The sequence below is a fragment of the Notechis scutatus genome, chromosome 1 (genome assembly GCF_049901735.1).
Source record: "Notechis scutatus isolate UNSWTSFEM ecotype Mainland chromosome 1, rNotScu1.2, whole genome shotgun sequence".
Classification (NCBI taxonomy): Eukaryota; Metazoa; Chordata; class Lepidosauria; order Squamata; family Elapidae; genus Notechis; species Notechis scutatus.
The window spans coordinates 277,217,664-277,239,321 of NC_142009.1; the positions used below are offsets into that span (position 1 = coordinate 277,217,664).

General features: G+C 39.4%; 1 protein-coding gene across 5 annotated transcripts in view; it reads left to right on the forward strand.

The window, feature by feature from the left end:
* Positions 1-21,658, forward strand: part of EXD1 (exonuclease 3'-5' domain containing 1) — a 34,570-nt gene that overhangs the window by 6,740 nt on the left and 6,172 nt on the right. For all 5 annotated transcript variants that reach the window (XM_087951687.1, XM_087951688.1, XM_087951686.1 and 2 more), the window contains exons 3-5: positions 8,746-8,814; positions 11,006-11,069; positions 13,166-13,272. In XM_087951687.1, the coding sequence (XP_087807813.1) occupies positions 8,746-8,814; positions 11,006-11,069; positions 13,166-13,272 (240 nt within the window). The remainder of the gene's footprint in view (positions 1-8,745; positions 8,815-11,005; positions 11,070-13,165; positions 13,273-21,658) is intronic.

The window sequence follows — 21,658 nt, forward strand, 5'->3', positions numbered from 1 at the left end:
AAATTATGATCAAGCTTATTCTTCCTAACGAGAGTTAAACTTAAAATATTGGACAATTTTAAATACCACCAAGCTAAAAATTTATCCTTGTTAATCTTTTATAGCAGAACCCATCCAGGATCAACCAAGATATGTTTCATGAACTTCTAGAAATTTGACAGTGCTAAATAGTTCATGTTATTACAGTTTCCTGGTATTGTCACTAATTCATCAATACAAATTTCTTTCTTTATATTAGCAACATTCCATCATTATAATTCATCTCCATTGATGTTAACACATTAGCAATAATTACTCCTCTGGGTCCATTGAAATTTCCTGCCTGCATCTGAGTGTAATCAACCTGATTACATTCATATAACTCCTTAATGCTCATTAATACTTCATATTAGAATTCATTTCATTATTTAAAATACAGCAGTTACTTTCAAGTTACACTTTTATAACTCACTATGATAAATTTATTAGTGGCATATTGGAGTGCAAATGGCTTGAGATTTCTTTCTATATTTCACATATTAATCCTTAGTCAATATGTATCTTGTGCAGGAGTAAGTAAATAAGTCATTATTATGTATGTGTAAGACTGAATTTCAACAGAACCTAAGAAACAAAATACCCTTAGATTTTAAATAGCTGAGAGAGGCTAATATCTGTCATCTAAATCAGTGGTCCCCAACCTTTTTGTACCAGGGACCGGTTTCAAGCAGAAATTTTTGCAAGGACCGGGGGGGGGGGAGAGAAGAGAAGGAGGCTTCGCTCTCTCGCTGCTCCACCAGCCCAGGAAGAAACTGCTTCAAAGAAGTGGGGAGGGGCTTTCCTGTCGCCGCAGCTATTCCAAAGCGCCCGTTCACCCCACCCGCCCGCCCGCGCCCTGCTTCAATCCACAGTGTCCCGTTCTGCCTGCCTGCCTGCCTGCCTTAGTTTCTGGTTGTTTGGGAGCAGCTTCGGCTGAGAATAATAACTATTCGCCTCTTTTACTCAGCCGAAGCTGTTCCGATTCAACCATTAACGAAGGCAGGCAGGCAGGCAGAACGGAGCACTGGGTTGAACCCAGCGCGCGGCGGGCGGGCGGTGGGGTGGGGAGAAACGGGCGCTTCGGAGGCGCTGCGGCGACAGGAAAAGCCCCCGCTTCTTTGAAGCAGTTTCTTCCTGGGCTGGTGGAGGAGCGAGAGAGCGACTGAGACAGCTGACCCAGAGAGAAGGACAGGCTTCGGTTGCTTCCTCCCTCCCCTTCTTTCATTTGTGTCCTTGATCCCCGATCCCAGCAGCATTCACCGAAGGTGAAGAAAGCCGCCATTTTTTTAAAAAAAAAATCTTTGCGGCCCGGTAGAGAGTGCTCCACGGCCCGGTACCGGTCCGCGGCCCGGTGGTTGGGGACCCCTGATCTAAATTACTCAATAATAGCTATCTATTGATAAATTCCAAAGTACTAACTTCACACCTTGATAGGAATGAGTCATTACGTATAAGATATGTATTAAAAGCTCCTCCTGCTGCACTTTGTGTGCCAGCTTAAGCTTTTTTTTAATGACAGGATTTAGTTTGCTGGAAAAGAGAAGTGCTATAAAAGCTTGATTTTTTTAATAAGAGTGTGTTGCTTTAACAGTGAAAATGTTAGTGAGTTCAAGCAATTTTTTAATGTATACCCTACTTTATAGCTGAACATTCAATGTATGTATTTTAAAACATGCATAAAATAAATATACAAAACCTAACAAGTCTCAATTTTCAGATTAAAAGAAAATTCTATAATTATATTAAATACATTTTGAAATGTTTTTTAAATAAACCTTATTTTAATGTTTGTATCTTATCTGCCTTTTAGGCTTTATTTACAATTATTTTATGCTTAACTATTTTGAGGTTTCTACAGAAAAGTAATGTATACATAAATAGTGAGCTTGAAATAACAGACTGGGTTTTTTTCACCATCAATATAATAATTAAATCATGTGCTTGAAAATAAAATTCAGCGACGTTTTATAGTTTTAGGGCCAGAAGCTATTTTATTAGTAGTCATCTGTCCCATCTCAGAGGCAAAGAAGATTCCTTCCAGCGTAAACCCTAACAAATGAAGACTATTTATATGGAAGAAGGTGGTCCTTCAGATAACTTGATTTGATGCATATAAGTGGGAATACTTTCTTTGGTGTGCAAATTGCAGCCTGCTCTTCTGAAGCTTCAAGCACATTAAATGCCACTGATTCTGTGACAGCAATCAAGCAAACGTAAATTCATTTATACTATAAACTCACTCGCCAAAACCAACACCAACCATAAGAACCTCCGTTGCCGCCCTGACCTAACCATACAGCAACGTGCCCGCTCACGTGCACTCCGCATTGAACTCAAAAACCGTCTAGACAATGGAGAGAAGGACCTGTACATTGACTACCATGCTGACTGTATCAAAAGTAAGCCACGCAACCCAATACTCAGCTTCTACCCTCAACCACAACCCTACCTCAACCGATCCACCATCACCCACGACTAGGCACGCACGCCCCCAACTACCTCAATTCCAACTACTGCCGGCCTTAAATGCAAACTACTCAATGCAAGAAGCCTCGTGAATAAAATACCTGAATTTCTCATCCTCCTAAATATGGCTAACTTGACATTATATTTGTCTGTGAAACATGGCTCAATGCATCTCTCCCCGACTCCATTACCACAGTAAGAGACTATCATGTTTACCGATCAGATCGTGAAAATCGTCGAGGAGGTGGTGTTGCTATATTCTATAAAAAATCCTTACATCTAAAAAATATCCAAGTTACCCAGGAGCTTGCTCTTCCTGAGACCATCATCTGTGAACTATCCTTAAATATCACAATTCGATTCTTACTATGTTACAGAGCACCTGATTATGACATCGAACATGTAAACAAGCTAAATACATTACTAACATGGGCTGCATCCTGCCCATACCCTTTTATCTTTCTTGGTGATTTCAATCTACCTCATATTGACTGGACCCTAAATGATTGTACGACTGAAATCATACACACAACCTTCTACAATGCTATTACAAATCTGGGACTGGAACAACTAGTAACCAACAACACTAGACTAAACAACTGCCTCGATCTCATCTTCTGCAATAGTTTGAATTTAATTTACGGAATACAAACTAAAGAACCCTTTTCAGTAGTGACCACAATATGATTGACTTTTGTCTCAACATACGTCCACACAAAAATCACCACAATGATGTAATCCCCAATTGTAACTTCAAAAAAGACAACTATGATCTTATAGACAACGATCTCTCATCCCTGGATTGGCAATCTCTATTCACTGGATGCAATACTGTTGAAGACCATTACAACATATTTTTACTTGAAGTCAAAAGAGTCATCAAACTATATGTACCAACAACAACTCCCAAAACAAAACAAAAAAGCAGATTACCCATATCAATAAGGAAACTTCAATCCAAAGAGATCACTCTGGAGGAAAAACAAATCTGGTCACGTTGCCAATTTCAAAAAACCGATACAAAAATTTATGCCACCAGATAAAGACCGAATGCACCAATTATCACATTAAACAAGAGGAAAACCTTCTAAGCACCAATTCCACCGTGCTTTTTACAATTTTGTAAACAACAAACTAAAAGACTCAAGGTCCATCCCTCCCTTGATAGGACCTGATGGTAAAGACTGCAACGACGACACCATTAAAGCCAACATCTATAACACATTCTTGGCTCAGTATTTGTAAACAGCAATGGATCATGCCCAGTATTTCCTAGCCGCACCACAGATAACAATAATGATCTAATACATATCGATTTCACAGAAGACAATGTTGAAAAATCACTACGCAATCTAAAACCATCTCTATCTATTGGACCGGATGGAATATGTGCCTACTTCTTAAGAAAGCTATCCACTGCCATAGCCAAACCTCTAAGCATAATCTTTGAAAAATCTTTCAGGACCAGCTCCTTGCCTAACCTATGGTCACAAGCCACAGTCATCCCCATCTTCAAAAGGGAGACCCAAGCCTAGTTGAAAATTACAGGCCAATCTCCTTATGCTGCGTCACCTGTAAAGTCATGGAATCAATTATTAACCAATCCATCATCCTCCACTTAGAGACAAATAACCTACTCTCCAATAAACAATTTGGTTTCAGAAAAAAACTATCCTGTAATCTACAACTCTTACACTGCAAAAACATATGGACGACACAACTCGACCAGGGCAAAGCAATAGGACGCAATCTACATAGACTTCTGTAAAGCCTTTGATTCAGTGGTACACGACAAACTACTCCTAAAAATAAAATCCTATGGTATCTCTGGACAACTGAATAACTGGATAGAAGCATTCCTGTCAAACAGACAACAAATGGTCAAAATCGGGAGCGTCCTATCAAATCCAGTACCTGTCAATAGTGGTGTCCCCCAAGGCAGTGTTCTAGGACCAACTCTCTTCATACTCTACATAAACGACCTCTGTGATCATATTAAGAGCAATTGCGTTCTCTTCGCTGATGATGTAAAGCTGTTCAATACCACAGACAATACTGCTACCCTACAAAAAGATCTTGACTATGTATCAGAATGGTCAAACAAATGGCAACTTCAAATCTCAACAAATAAATGCTCTGTCTTACATATTGGCAAAAAAAATCAGAAAATAAAATACAAGCTGAATAGTCAAGAACTTGTTGATGACCCAAGCTCTGTAAAGGACCTTGGAATACTCACTTCTAATGATCTAAGTGCTAGAGCCCACTGCAACTACATAGCCAAAAAGGCATTAAGAGTTGTTAACCTAATCCTACGTAGCTTTTTCTCTGGTAATATCACACTACTAACCAGAGCATACAAAACATTTGCTAGACCAATACTCGAATACAGTTCATCAGTCTGGAACCCACATTACGTATCTGATATTAGCACAATTGAGAAAGTCCAGAAATATTTCACAAGAAGAGTTCTCCACTCCTCTACTCGTTGTAGAATACCTTATGCCACCAGACTTGAAATTCTAGAACTAGAAAACGTTGAATTACGCCGTCTTCGGTCTGACTTAAGCCTGGTATATAAAATCATACATTGCAATGTCCTACCTGTCAATGAATACTTCAGCTTCAACCATAACAACACAAGAGCACACAATAGATACAAACTCAAAGTAAACCGCACCAAACTTGATTGCAGGAAATACGACTTCAGCAATAGAGTGGTCAATGTCTGGAATACTCTACCCGACTCTGTAGTTTCTTCCCCAAACCCCAAAAACTTTAACCTTAGACTGTCTACTATTGACCTCACCCCTTTCCTAAGAGGTCTGTAGGGGGCGTGCATAAGCGCACCAACGTGCCTACCGTCCCTGTCCTATTGTTTCTCTTATTCTTCTTTTATTTTTCTTATATGTACCCATTTCATGTATTCACAACTATGTATACACTTATACTTATTATCTTGTAAACAATTGGCAAATCAAATAAAAATAAATAAATAAATAAATAAATACAACGGACCAACATTCAAGTCAAGGCAGTATTTCTATAGTTTTCTACATGTATTTCTGGATTAATCTATCAATATTTTAAATTGCAGAAAGACTGCAAGTGGTATAAAGAACTTAAAAATATTAAGAGTGGAGTTCAAATTAGTCATTACTATACTTTTAACACAATAAAAGCTAAACACATATACTCACCCTGCAGAATCAAGCCAAAGAACCTACTAATATTATAAAGTAACCAGTTGGATCACTTTGGGAATATTTCAAGCAGAACAGCTATTTTGAATTATTAAACCCTTCTTTAAAAGCAATTTAAATTGGTGATCATTGTCATTTAGGATGCAGTGAATTATTTGGATTAACCATGCTTTGTATGAAGATGTGCTACTACCTATTGATCTAGAACAGAGGTGTCAAACTCACATTGTCACGGCAGCATCATATGACATATCACAATTCCCCCCCCCCCTTTGCTAAACTGAGTGTGGGCATGGCCAGCGTGTGATGCATCTGAGCTGCAGACTGCGAGTTTGACAGCCCTGATCTCGAATCTCTTCATGTTTAATTTCAATGGATGACCCTCCATTTCATCAGTTGAAAGAGAGAGAAAAACTTGTCTTTGACCTCATTTTCTTCACCTTTGTCTCACCCATACAAGCCTTTGCTCTAAGCTGAAAAGTACATTGTAGCCTCATAATAATTTTAGTTATCCATTTCTGCATATTGATTCCAAAGCCTTTGTAATGTATTTTTATAATGTATTTTTATAATATGTATAATATTTTAGACTTGGTGTGTAAAAGATTGCTAGCGAAGAAGACAGCTTTATCAAAAGTAACATTAGTGTATATTTAATTAATTAAAGAATAGAAGTTCATGGGAGGGAACTTGCTATTTCTGAATAAATTATAACTATAACTATTTAAAGAGGAAATAACTATTTCTGAATATTCTCGCCTCCTAATACATTATATTACAGTATTCAAAGATATTTTATTCTTTTTAGAATTGGTTTATTCTAACCAATTTAGAATTGGTTCTAAATTTTAGTATTAAACTGAACGTTTTATTTATCTAAACAGAATAATTTTTTATTTTTATTTATTTATTTTGTCAAATGCTTACAATATAATAGAAATAAGAATAAATACAAGTTTAAATATAAGAAATAGGAACTAATCATTGGGGACAATAGGACAGGGATGGTAGGCACAATTGTGTGCTTATGCATGGCCCTTACAGACCTCTTAGGAATGGGGTGAGGTCAATAGAGGTTAGTTTGAGGGTAAAGGAGTGGGGGTTTGAGCAGGCGACAACAGAATCAGGTAGTGAGTTACAGACATTGATCACTCTGTTGCTGAAATCATACTTCCTGCAATCAAGTTTGGAGTGGTTTACATTAAGTTTATATCTGTTGTGTGCTCTTGTGTTGTTATGGTTAAAGCTGAAATATTCATTAACTGGTAAGACATTGTAACATATGATTTTATGTACTATGCTTAAGTCCAATCTTAGCCAGTTTAATTCAAGGTTTTCTAAGCCTAGAATCGCAAGTCTGGTGGTATAAGGGTATTCTGTTGGGAACAGAGGAATGTAGTGTTCTTCTGGTAAAATACTTCTGGACTCGCTTAGTTGTATTTATGTCTGATATACAGTGCGGATTCCAGACAGCAGAGCTGTATTCAAGTATTGGTCTAGCAAAGGTTTTGAATGCCCTAGTTTGCAAATCAGTATTACCAGAGGAGAAGCTTCATAAAATTAGATTTACAACTCTTAAAGCCTTTTTGGCAATACGGTTGCAGTGAGCTTTGGCGCTTAGGTCATTCGATATGAGAACTCCAAGGTCCTTGACAGAATGAGGGTCATCAACAAGGTCGTATCCGCCTAGCTTGTATTTGGTGTATTGATTTTTTTTACCAATGTGTAGGACAGAGCATGTGTTGGTCAAGATTTGGAGTTGCCAACTGTTAGACCATTCAGACACATAATCAAGGTCGTATTGAAGGATGGTAGCATTGTCGGTGGTGTTGAATAGTTTTACATCATCAGTGAAGAGGATGCAGTTGCATATAAAGTGATCACAAAGGTCATTTATATGGAGTGTAAAGAGTGTGGGTCCTAGAACGCTCCCTTGAGGGACACCACTGTTAACTGGTGCAGCATTTGATAGGGTGTTTCCTATTTTTACTATTTGTTGCCTGTTTGACAGGAAGGCAGTAATCTGCTTGTGATGGGATCTGGAAATGCCGTAAGTATTTAATTTTAATAGTAGTTTATCATATACAAAACAGCAGTTTGTCATGTCAAAGGCTTTGCAGAAGTCTATGTAAATTACATCTATTGCTTTGCCCTGGTCAAGTAGTGTAGTCCATATGTTTTTGCAGTGTAGAAGTTGCAAATTGCAAGACAGTTTCTTTCTGAAATGAATTGTTTATTGAAGAGTAAGTTGTTTGACTCTAGGTGGAAGGTTATGCATTGATTAATAATTGATTCCATAACTTTGCATGTGACACAACACAATGAAATTGGTCTGTAGTTTTCAACCAGGCAGGGGTCACCTTTTTTGAAGATAGGGATGACCGTTGCTAAAGAACATAGGCTTGGTAAGGAGCTGGTTCTGAATGATATCTCATATATTATGCTTAGGGGTTCTGCTATGGTAGTGGAGAGCTTTTTTAAGAAGTATACACGTAAGCCATCAGGGCCAATAGATAAGGATGGTTTTAGGTGATGTAGGGCATTTTCTACGTTATTTTCAGTAAAGTCAATTTGTAAATCACTGCAGTTAGTTGTCATATGATTAGGAAATGTGGGACATGAGCCATTACTGTTTACAAAGACTGAACTGAAGAACGTGTTGAAGAGGTTTGCCTTAACAGCTTCATTGCTATAATCTTTCCCATTCGGTCCTTTTAGGGGTGGGATGGTTTTTGAGTCTTTAAGTTTGGTGTTTACAAAGTTATAGAAGGCACGGGTGGATTTTGTGCATAGAAGATTTTTCCTCTTGCTTGCAGTAGTGATTGGTTTATTCTGCCTTTATCTGTCGGCATAAGGTGTTGTATCGGTTTTTAAAGTTAGCTACGTATTTAGTTTTGTTTTTACGCCATAACGATTTTTTTTAGATTGAAGTTTTCTTATCTTTTTGGGTAAATTGTTTTTTTGTTTTTGGGAGTTACTAATGGAACATATAATTTAATGACTCTTTTGAGTTCAAGCAAGAACACTTTATCATGCTTATTCTGTTTGTTTCTTTCAGTTAAGAATTTGGAAAATGGCAGAAATGTACCTGGAATAAAGAGGTTCTTTGGCTATGAAATTGTTAATGGTGAGAATATTTTATAAATACATTCAGAAAATATTTGATATAATGTTAACTGATATTTTCACGACTTCATATTAGTTCAGAGTATTTTTTTAATCTCAGATTTTCAGCTGACAATGTTTACCATATATTCTTTGATACTGACTGAAGTATGAAAGATGTTTTAAATATATTTTTGAATATATTTTCATTAGATCTTTGATTTTATCTTAAGCCTTAGAAAACAACGGTGAAATGAATTACTATAAAACTAGTTATCAAGAAATATTGCAATTCTATTGCTTTGATTTTATTGAATTGGTTTCTATTTATAAATCAATTACATATAAAATATTTTGGATCCATTGGAATCTATAGATACAATCATTCAGTCTTCACAAAATACTTTGTAAGCCTATAGTAAGGTCTGTTGGGTAAATTCCGATATTTTACACACATTATTTCTAAAGTTTATTGAGACCCAGTTAATCTTCATTTCCTTTAAAGCAGAACGTTCCGAGATGAACAGGATTTGAAAGCTAACCTATCAAACAAAGCAATTAGGTCTAATACAATGCATGCTAAGGGCATTTTCATATGAGGATTTTGTATCAGCATTCCCAACCAGTATTGAAAACCTAAGTGGTTGGTGCTCTTTTCACAATTAACTGCATTACAGGCAGTCCTCGACTTGCAACTATAATTGAGCCCCACATTTCTGTTGCTAAGCAAAGGAGTTGTTAGGTGAGTTTCACCCCATTTTATAACTTTTCTCACCACGGTTTTTAAGCAAAACATTGCAGTTGTAAAGTGAATCTGGCTTCTTCATTGACTTTGCTTGTCAGAAGGTGGCAAAAGGTGATCCCATGACCCCGGGATACTGCAACTGTCATAAATATGAGTCAGTTGCCAAGCGTCTGAATTTTGACCATGTGACCATGGGGATGCTGCAACGGTCATAAGTATAAAAAACATGCTTAACGACCGTTGTAACTTTAAACGGTAAGTATGAATAACATACGGTGCTGTTGTAACTTTAAATGGCCACTAAATTAACTGTTGTAAGTCAAGGACCGCCTGTATAGTTTCTTTTTTCTTTTTCTTTTTGCTTAAGATCTTCTGTTTCTCACATGACATGGAACTCTTGTCTCATCTTTCATTTCATCTTCTGGTTTCTGATCCTGAAAAGGAAATGCTGGTTTTGGATTTCTGTCTTTTGTAGCCTAGATCAAACATGCAAAGCCCCCAAGACTCAGCTGGCGGGGAAGAGGGTATATTTTTGTTTTAGATGGTATAGGACTGAAGGGAGCTTCGCTGTTGGACCTGCAGCAGCTGGAGGTGGGAGAGTGACTTCTGCTTCTTGTTCAGGTCAGCAGATAGCATTTCAAGAAGAGACTGGATAGCCATTTATCTGGAATGGTTGCTTAAGCATAGGGTGGACAAGGTCCCTTCCAATCCTGGTATTCTAATTATGGATCATAATAGTAGTAGTGAGAAGTGTCTTAAATCAGGGGTCTCCAACCTTGGCTACTTTAAGCCTGGAGGACTTCAACTCCCAGAATTCCCCAGCCAAGGTTGGAGACCCCTGTCCTAAATTGAGCTAGAAGTCACTGGGAGTTTTTTCTTCACATTTTTAATCTACTGGTATCTGTGCTAATAAAATGAAAGCCAGTTTATTTGGAAAAATATTTGGAACTGTATATTATTTGAATATATAAGCTGCATGAAATTGCTCTGAAAATTGTAAATTATCTGCATGTAGTATTTCTGAATCATGCCTGCTTGTTCTCTTCCCTCTCTGCTATTTCTAATTTATCTCAAAACCTTGAAAAGTTCCAAGGTACTCTTCTGAACTTGCCATATTTAAGAAGGTCTTAAACAACAAGCTGCTATTGCAAATATATGAATGGTGTAATATGAGCTTCTTTGAGAACAAAGCCAAAATAGTTTTAGGAGAGTTAATTTAGAATAAATCATTGCAGCCTATATTCTATTTGCATAAAGCTTGCATGCAAAATTATGTAATCCTGTTGTGGTATGTAACATGCACATTTCATAGCTTGTTGCTATTTGATTAAACCTATATTCTATCATGCTCTAATCCTGGCAGGTTTACTGTGTCGGTATTCACTTTTAACTTATCTCATCTGGTTATTAAGTACAGTTCCTGGTTGAACTTTAAATCTTTAATAGGAACTGTTGATCTATGTTTCAGTGGAATTGCTCGATGACCTAGAACAACCTGCTGCAGAAAGAAATTTCACTCCTACTAGATCCAGGTACACATGAGGTTTTCGTTATGAGAAATGACTGAGATCCTGGGTATTAGGAAAAGCTATTCTCAGTGGAAAGTCTTATTTGTATACTAGTGATGTATCAAACCCAAGTGGACCAGGAACATAAAGAAATTAAGGCTGCCCACTATTATTTAATTATGTGCATGTGTATATACAGTATATATAGTATGTGTAGCTATAATACATAATATAGCCTTCTCCAATTTAGTGTTCAAGTTCTACACCATTATTTCCGGCCAAAGTAATGCTGTTATATACCATCATACTACCGGTATAAATATGTATTTGTCATGAACCTATTTTACTTTAATATCAATAAGATAAGGATGACTGTGCATATTGTTCTGCTTTCAAGGTCCTTACTCCAAAATTATGTAAATTATTGGCTAAGAAGTCAGAAAATTTCCTAGTGTCCTATTTTAGATCTCATTTCCTCCATATCCTTGTCAGAAATAATAAATTATAATGAAATTAGCTGAAGTAGAGATTCTGCCTAGACTCAGACATTGGGCTAAGTCATGTTTTTGCTTAATCATGATTGAATCCACAAGTGTTGGATGAAGACACCCATTTTACTGTGGGGTCCTTGGTGCTCTTTCAGCTTTGTTGTTTTCTTGCAGACATTTCATTACCCAGCTCAGTAACATCATCAGTGCTAGAGAGGAGTAGCATTTGCTCCCTTCTTATATACTAGTGGCTTACCCTGTCAGCGTTGGTGGGAGTGTTCTTGGTGGTTCCTTGATTAGGCTGTTGTTTACTGTTAGCTCCCACCAAGGAAGAACAACAGAAATCAAGGCATAACAGGAAGGTCTTCGCTTTGCAGGATAGTACTATAAAACCTTATGATAAGTAGTCCTCGACTAATCACTGTTCATTTAGCAACTGTTTGAAATTACAATAGCTAATGACCAGTCATCATTTTAGGACTATCGCAGCATTCCCAAGGTCACTTGATCAAAATTCGGGCAGTTGGCACGTATTTACAACAGTTGCAACATCCCAAGGTCATGTGATTGCCATTTATGACCTTCCTAGCCAGCTTCTGACATGCAAAGTCTGGGAAGCCAGATTTATTTAATGACTGCATGATTCCCTTAACAATTGCAGTGATTTACTTAACAACAGTGGCAAAAAAAGGTTGTAAAGTCAGGGGCAGTTCACGTAGCAACTGCCTTGTTTTGCAATGGAAATTCTGATCCCAAATGTGGATGTAATTCAAGGACTACCTATAATGAAGCTTATCCATCCATACTGATCTGTGGAGATAAAAGCAGTTCATTGTGAACTCCTATATTGTAACTTCTATAGGAATATTTGGGATAATTACATATTAACTCTCAGTGCCCAGGAAGGTCAACCCAGGAAGGATGGATAATTATTTTGTAAACCAATTCTTACAGATATGAAATTACTTATGATGATGAAATTATTTGTGATAAGCTAAATTTTGTCTTACTTTGATGAAAATGAGGCAACAGTTGATACAAGTCTTTAGTAGCTTTCTAAAAAAAACACAAGAGGATGGGAGCCAATCTAACATTGGAAGCAGGGGGAATTTTCAACTGATGATTGCATTGAAAGTGCCATTTACTGCCCAAATTTTATCTTTTTCAAAATTTTGTAAAATATAAATAAGAAAATTGTAGGCCATTTATTTCACATTCCTTTGTCTTTGGGACAAAGTCTATACACGTACTGAGATTGAATTCCTTAGATCTAACTTTATTTAGATCAGAATTAGATCTGCTCCATTACCCACTAGCCATGCCTCAGTTGCTGCCTTATTTGATGCATTAAAGTTCTTTCTTATCATAATCTTTATGATTGAGCTTGCCTTTGGTAATGCATTCAGCTAAAGCTGAAACCCTTTTTTTTTCTTTTGAATGATGTTTGAGTAACTAGCTGATAAAGCAAGATTTAAAGAACAGTTAACATCTGTAGCCAAAAGCATATTTGACAAAAAAAAAATCCTCATAACTGTATATAAAACAGTTTTGTTTGGGTAGGCTTAAATGTAACCAGCATCCTGTCAACAATTTTACTTTTATTAAACAAAATTCAAATAATATCTTCTACAGGGAATCTCCACTTACTAAGTTGTCTGAAATCAGCCAAGGATCACTGCGGGATCAAAGCATCCATAGAGCTAATCTTGTTTCCCCAGTGAGCCAGCAACTCTGTTTGGGTAATGTTAAGTATAAGTTTCCTGATAATTATCAAACATTCACTTCAGTACTTAATTTGTAAGTCATTTATGTCCTTCACAATGCATGAACATCCACGGAATGGGGTGGCAAACCAGTGGTGGGATTCAAATATTTTTACTAACGGTTCTGTGGGCATGGCTTGGGGGGCGTGACAGGGGAAGGATACTGTAAAATCTCCAGTCAGAGGTGGTATTTGCTGGTTCTCTGAACTACTCAAAATTTCTGCTACCGGTTCTCCAGAACTGGTCAGAACCTGCTGAATACCACCACTGTGGCAAATGATAAAATGTGTGTGATGACAATGGCATGCTAATATAGAGGTACAAATATGTAATGGCAGCATTTGTCTGAGGACATTATCATAGTTCACTAAGAGATTGCTGATACCACTTCTACTATCGTCTTAGTGTTTAGATACCTCTAGAACCATCCAAGACCACATATTGCAATGTGCTCTACATGGGGCTGCCCTTGAAGAGCATCTGGAAGCTCCAGTTGGTGCAAAATGCATGGTTTGGTGCAGACCCCGATGTGCACATATATCACCTCTCTGTGGAGCTGCATTGGTTGCTGATTTGCTTCTGGGTACAGTTCAAGGTGCTGGTTGTCATCTTTAAAGCCCTTCATGACTTGGGACCATCTAAGGGACCATCTCTTGACGGTCACATCTACCCGACCCATCAGAGTGGGGAGGCAGGGAATGTTGCAGGTCCCATCCCCAAGGAGATACATCTGGTGGGACCCAGAACAAGGGCCTTCTCCATGGTGGCTCCCTCTCTCTAGTACATCATTTCCCCAGAGATTAGAACAGCCCCCATTCTAATACTCTTCTGGAAGGCACTGAAGACTTGGTTCTGCCAGCGGGCCTGGGGAACCCAGAGTGGAATGGAGCCCATTAAATGGCTCGTGTGATCTGCTGTCGCCAGGGTGTGGGGTGGGAGTTGGGAAGTGATTTTGTTATATTGTACTATATTAATTTATTTGATTCTGTTTGTTAGTTTTTATTGTTTTAAATATGGTTTTATATTCTGTAAGCTGCTTTGAGTCGCCATGGGCGAATAGGCAGCAATATAAATTCAATAAATAAATAAATATTACTGAAATTTGGTGGCAAACCTTTATATAACAAAAAGCAAGTTTTCCTCACATTTGTCAGGAAGAAACAGTTGTATTAAGTTTTAAATGGACTAAAATGTCTCAACAGGTAGCAACATCTAATCAACCCTGGCTGATCTTGGGAAAAAACTTACTATCAGGTTTTATTCCAACCATTACTTAAGAGCTAGTGGGTGGAGATTCAAGGACACAGCTGTTTGATTAGCTAATTGTATTACAAATATTAGAAAAGTTGATATTGGAAAAGAAAGCTAGCAATGGATAACTATAAGCCTACAGCCATTTGGCACCCTCTTTTTTTTTCCCCAGTTGGTTCCTACGTTAAAATCTTATATCTCTTTTTATTTCCCTAAGTGCTGCTATGGACCAGAGTGAGACCTGGTTGATTTTCAGTTGAAGAAACAATTGATGTTTGTGAACTATTATGGTAATAGGCCGATGAAGTCTAAGACTCTTTGAATCTGACTTGGTCCTCACAAGTAGGTTGGCTTAAACCTGATCTCATTTGATGAAAGAGCACATGGAAATCCCAAGGCTACAGGGCCGATGGGGAAGCTGAAAAAGGGAAGAGTAAACCATTTTTTAATTGCCACCGAAAACACCACATTGAAAAGAGTATATAGCCACCAAATGTTGATTTCGACTCAGGGAAGTCTTTACTTTTACTTTAGGTTTATTATGCCTAGAAAAAATTCACCAAGAAACTAGAAAAAGCAGAAAAATGGAGGTGCAGCATCTAATTGGCACATATTTGCGCTCTTTTTTCCTAGTCATATTATAAATATGATCTTTCATGATCTTTTGAAGTTCAACTTCCTTTTTCTTCAACAGACATACATTGCATTCACATATTTCTAAAAGGCATATTGGGTTTTCCATTTTTTGAAATACCTGATTTATTTACGCATATGCATATATTTACATAGATACATATGCTGCAATAATGTGCTCGGATTCCCAGGAGTTTACAATAATAAAGCAATATTTAAACTAAAACAGCATTACCTTAATAATACAATACTATCTCAATACTGATAATACATATGTATCATTCCTCAAATACTCGCTGAAAAACTCTACTTTTACTAGCTTCTAGAAGGCTATTGGGACTGTTGCTGAACTGACCTCAGGATGGAAGCTGTTTGTAACATAGGGGCTGCAGCAGAAAAACAGCATGAGGTCATACTGTCTTATTTTGTTAGAGAGAATACATTATGTGAATTGATCTCCCATATTTGGAATGTCTAAATATTATAACATAGAACTAATACCTTTGCTAAGGAATGCTTTATTGTAAGCTTTATCATAGGGTGGATTTTGATGGCAGAAACAGAAGTGGTTCTTTGTTTATCTTGGGCTCTTGAACTAACATGGCACGTAGCCAGGTTATTTGAGGAATCACTTCTCCCCAGTGATATCTCTTTAGCCAATCAGGTGAGCAGAAGAGGCTTGTTGAAGGTTCTGTCCACTTGAGAATGTCATCTGCTGAGACCCAGGAGGTAGGCCTTTCTGCTACTGCACCCTCTCTATGGAACAACATTCCTATCAAAGTCATGTTGATGATTATTCCAGGAGAGCCAGAAAACCTGTTTTGTCTTATGACCCCAGGGATTAGAGCAGGGGTGGGCAAACTACGGCCCGCGGGCCACATCCGGCCCGTTGGTCTGTCCAATCCGGCCCGCCCCTTTGCAAAAGCAAAGTTTGCAGGCGGGAGCGTCTTCCCACTGAGGAGCGGGAAGGGTTCCGCCCGGCAGGCGGGCTGCTTGGAGCGGGCTGCTTGGAGCCACCTAAAGCTAGGCCGCTGCTGGTGGAGCCTTGCCCTGCCTTGGTGCCCCATTTCCCGGCTCGGTGGTCCTGCTCAGGTGGCACTTTAAAAGCCTGCTCCCAGCACCCGAGCAACTTCCCAGCAACTTTCGGCTTCCTTTTAACTCGCGGGCGCTCGCGCCTGGCCCCGAGCGCGCGGCGGAGGGGAAACCGGAGCGCCGCCGGGTTGCCTCCTCAGCAGCCTGCCCGCCCGCCGGCGGAACCCTTCCGCTCCTCAGCGGGAAGACGCTCCGCCTGCAAACTTTGCCTGTGCAAAGTTTAAGTCTGAAGCCCGGAAACCCGAGCAACTTCCCAGCAACTTTCGGCTTCCTTTTAACTCGTGGCCGCTCGCGCCTGGCCCCGAGCCACGCGGCGGAGGGGAAGCCCGGCGGGCGGGTGGGCTGCTTGGAGGAGGCGACCCGGCGGTGACCTGGGCTTCCCCTCCGCTGCGTGGCTTGGGGCCAGGCGCGAGCGCCCGCGAGTTAAAAGGAAGCCGAAAGTTGCTGGGAAGTTGCTCGGGTGCTGGGAGCAGGCTTTTAAAGTGCCGCCCGAGCAGGACCACCGAGCCGAGAAACGGGGTACCAAGGCAGGGCAAGGCTCCACCAGCAGCAGCCTAGCTTTAGGTGGGCTTGGATGCCCCTGAGCGAGGTTTGCTGTTTGTTCTCTGCTGGGACTCGCGTTTGGAAAGCATGGAAAGTAGTAGCAGGAGCAGCCGCGGTGTTACTTTTTCTTATATATATATATATTTACCCGAAGCCAAGCCATTTACCCGAAGCCAAGCTGCACTAAAGGCCTCCAATAAAGTAACACAATGCTGCCAGCCAATCAAGATACAAAAAGAGCCAAAAAACAGACAGAAGATATTAGAGACACCAATCAAGCAGAACACAGCAAACCCCGAGACCAATAAACACAGACCAAGACTCCCAACCAATCAGGATGAAGAAAAAACCATTCTGGCACAGCAATAGGCTGCCCCAAATTTAAATCTGAAACCACTGTAAAAGTCTGACTCACAGACGGACACAATACAGAAGCCTGATGATGGCAGATGAGATTCTGCTGAAACATTGCTACAACTTTAAAAGCACCACTACTATGACGTGGGAAATGTATGGCCTTCAGCTTTTAAAGCGGGTACTTACATGTATGGCCTTCAGCTCTCATCTGCCCAGAAGGTTTCTGTCTTCAGCTCTGTGCTTCTCAGAGTGATGTGAGCTTGCAGCTGCTTCTTCCTTTTAACTGCTAGTGGGGGTGTGACTTGATTGAGTGGGGGCTTACTGTGTTCTTATTGGGTGGGGGTGTGTTCTCATTGGTTGGGGGTTTGGCTGTGTTCTGATTGGTTGGGGGTTGGCCATGTTCTGATTGGCTGGAGGTGTGTTCTGTTCAGGTGGGGGCTTGGTTGTGCTCAGGTTGGTCTTAGTTACTGGGGGATTTGAGCTGGTGAGCTGTGATCTTGCTGTTTGGCTTCGAGTTCGTGGTCGTGCTGCATCTTCATGGTGGGGGTCAGTTCGCTTCATGTATGGCTCAGAGGGGTTTGAAGTGGGTAGTGATGCAGCTGCAGTGCGGCTTCTGGTCTGTGGTCGTGTCTCATCTTCTGTGTGGGTGTGAGTCTGCTTTTTACGTGGAAGTGTGGTGGTGGCATCTTGTGTGGCCCTCGTGGGTGTGGGTCTGGTGTCATTCATCATGTTAGGCACTCGTCTGTTCATGAGGGCGGGTTTCCAAATGGCTGGTAAGCGGGAGGTGTCATCTCTTTTATTCATGCTGTGTGGGCGTTTTTCTATCTCTATGGCTTCTCTGATTATTCTGTTGTTGAAGTGTTCGGTTTTGGCGATAGTTCTGGTATTTTTAAAGTCAATCTCATGTCCTGTGGCTTTGAGGTGTTGGACCAGGGAAGAGGTCGGTTCTTCTTTTTGATTGAGTTCTTATGTTCTTCAACGCGTGCACTTATTCTTCTGTTAGTTTGTCCAATGTATGTGGTGGGGCAGGCGGTGCAAGGGATTTCGTATACTCCTTGGTTTTCTAACTCGATTTTGTCTTTAGGGTTTCTTAGGATGGTGGATATTTTTCTGTTTGTGCAGAATGCTGTTTTAATGTTGTGTTTTTGGAGGATCTTGCTGATTTTGTCTGTAGTGCCTTTTATATATGGGAGGAGGGCTTTGCCGTTCTCTTGTTCTCTGTCTTGGATTTTGGTTGGGGTTTCTTTTTGGATTAGGTGGGTAATCTTCTTTCTTTGGAATCCATTGGCTGTTAGTACGTTGGTGAGAGTGTTTAGTTCGGTTTTTAGGTGTTGTTCATCAGCTAAGCATTTTGTTCTGGAGATGAGTGTCTCAGCTACGGAATTGATCTGTGCTGGGTGGTGGTGTGAGAGTGCATGTAGATAGTTTGTATGTGTTTTCTTCTGGTAGATGGTGTGTCCTAGGGAGCCATTGGGTTTTTTGTATACCAAGACATCTAGGAAGGGAAGTTGATTGTTAGCTTCTGTTTCCATGGTGAATTGTATTTTGGGGTGTAGGCTGTTGAGGTGTGTGAGGAAGTTGTTCAGTTTTTCTTTCCCGTGTGGCCAGATTATGAAGATTATGGCCAGATTATGAACATGGCCAACCCCCCAACCAATCAGAACACAGCCAAACCCCCAACCAATGAGAACACACCCCCACCCAATAAGAACACAGTAAGCCCCCACTCAATCAAGTCACACCCCCACTAGCAGTTAAAAGGAAGAAGCAGCTGCAAGCTCACATCACTCTGAGAAGCACAGAGCTGAAGACAGAAGCCTGAAGATGATGAATGAGACTTCATCGAAACATTGCCTAGATACTTCCAATCTTACGCGGGAGAAAACCCGAATAACCAAATATATATATATATATATATATATATATATATATATATATATATATATATATATATATATATATATATATATATATATATATATTTGTTTTCTGAGGTTCTCATGGTATTTGTATGTGGATCTTTGGTTATTCGGGTTCTCTCTCCGCGTAAGATTCAAAGTATCTAGGCAGCGTTTCGGCGAGGTCCCACTCGCCATCTTCAGGCTGGTGCTTTCGGCTTAGAGAGTATATAGAGAGAGATGGCAGCTCCGGTCACACACTGCTTGCACTGGCACTAAGCCGAAAGCACCAGCCTGAAGATGGCGAGTGGGACCTCGCCGAAACGTTGCCTAGATACTTTGAATCTTACGCGGGAGAGAACCCGAATAACCAAAGATCCATATATATATATATATATATATATATATATATAATATTCTTATATATAATTTGCTGCATTTTATAATGGGCCCTTTATAATGGCCTTTTATAAAATTGGTTTGGCCCTCGAACGCAGATCTGATTTTCCATGTGGCCCCCGACAGAAATTAATTGCCCACCCCTGGATTAGAGAGTGGTGCGGAGCTCATAAAATGGCTATACTGTTCTTGAGTATCTATCTTCTTCTGGTGACTTCCTCTAAGACTTTTCATACTTAACTAGACAATCCGTGATCTGTTGGGTTATCCTTTCAGAAATATTTCTTACCCAAATAAAGAAGTAAAATGACAAAGAGTGGGCACAAAAGCAATGGGAAGAGATATGTCACCCCCCCAAAACAAAGAGAGTTGACTCTTCCTTACTTTAGTTTTCTTTACTGTTCCACACCTGGAAACAGAAACATGCAAAACTGAAGCACCCTACTTTCTAAATCAAGCGTAACCTCTGATAACTGTTAGGGAGGGACTCATCTACTTGGTCTCATACAAACTGTCTGAATTGAACTGCTGCTTATTCCTCTGTAATGCACCTCCTCTCCCCTGGAAATCCTGCCCACAACATACTACCATGGGGTGACTTCTGACTTCCTACTGGCTTCCCCATTGATTTTGTTTCTGGGAAAGCTGGCAGGGATCATCAAAAATCATGATCACAATGACTTCAAACTTGGTTTGAAGATGCTTGAAATTTTAATTACATGGAAGTAATAAGCCCTGGATTTTGTACATATTGTATAAGTTAATGGGCTTGAGTCCCAGATTTTGTATGCATTCTGTAAATTAGTGGATTTGAGTTACCTGGATTCAGATTTCTGCACAATGATGCCCAGTTTGGGCTTATTGAAGATTGCAAACAGTGTTTTAGTAGTTATATATGTTTTTATTGTTTGTATGGGTTTTTTTTTGTTTGGTAATGTTTATGTTTTAATTGTAAACTTCTTAGAGTCATGAATGTGAGATGGGCAACTATATAAATTGAATATATAAATAAACACCTCAAATATTAATTTCATATTAGCATAAAATATATCCGAGCAAAAGCGGACATTGATTTTCAACTACCCTGGCTTCTACTGTATACTATTAAGTATAGGATTAGAACCTAAAATAGTATTTTTTAAAAACATGGAAAAAGCAAATATATATTTTAATGATGTTTATAAGCATAGGACTCCATTTGTAACTGAAGAGAAAAATATGGCATGTTCCTGTACAACCAACCATAATAGCTCAAATAACAAAACATATATTTATTAAAATCGTTCATAGATATATGGATTGAATAATAGAGCCAAATGGAATTTTCATGTACAAAAACTGTATATTAGGAGTTATTTATTTATTTAGCATATGATGAGAACATGACAAAAGTGAAGTAAATATATACCACACAATCCACTAAATTATATACAAAACTAATATGGGGAAATGGCAGTGGCCTCATAACTTTGCGTTGTCCTGGTGAATAAGGAGGGCCTTGTTCAGCATCCTTGACCAGAGCCAAAGGAGAGCTTGTTGTCTTCTAATGCAGGGCCGGTATGATATTGCTAAGTATTGGTAACTAGTGCACAGGAGTGGAATGCAACATGCCAGTGATGATACACATTGTCTGGTGGAATTCGACATCAACCATTTGGGGGTGTGGCTGATGTTAAGCCACACGCTAGCACAATATTCAACTGTTGGAATAAAGTAAATCAATATTAAGAATGAGGTTCAACTTGAGGGATTCTTTGGATTCTTTATCTTGTTAAGCGGCTAGCAAAATACTGCTTATCAGGAATCCAATTGAATAATTTGGTCTTGGAGGCATCTTAAGGGAGGATGCTTTCAAAAAGCACCTTTACTATCTAAACCAGCTTTATCTTGATTGGTTTGATTTATTAATCTTAGTTTATCTATCTTTGTAAAGGAAGAAACATCATATATATTTGGAAAGTACTTTAGGACAGGGGTCCCCAACCACCGGTCCGCGGACGGTACCGGTCCGCTGGAACAAGTCCTACCGGGCCGCTGGTTGCTGGGTGCCGCCATCTTTTTTTGATGAAAAAGTGCTTCCAGTGAGCTTTTCGGGTAGAAGCCATTTCTACCCGAAAAGCTCACTGGAAGCGCTAGCGCCGCCATCTTTTTGATGAAAAGTGCTTCCGGTGAGGTCACGGAAGCACTTT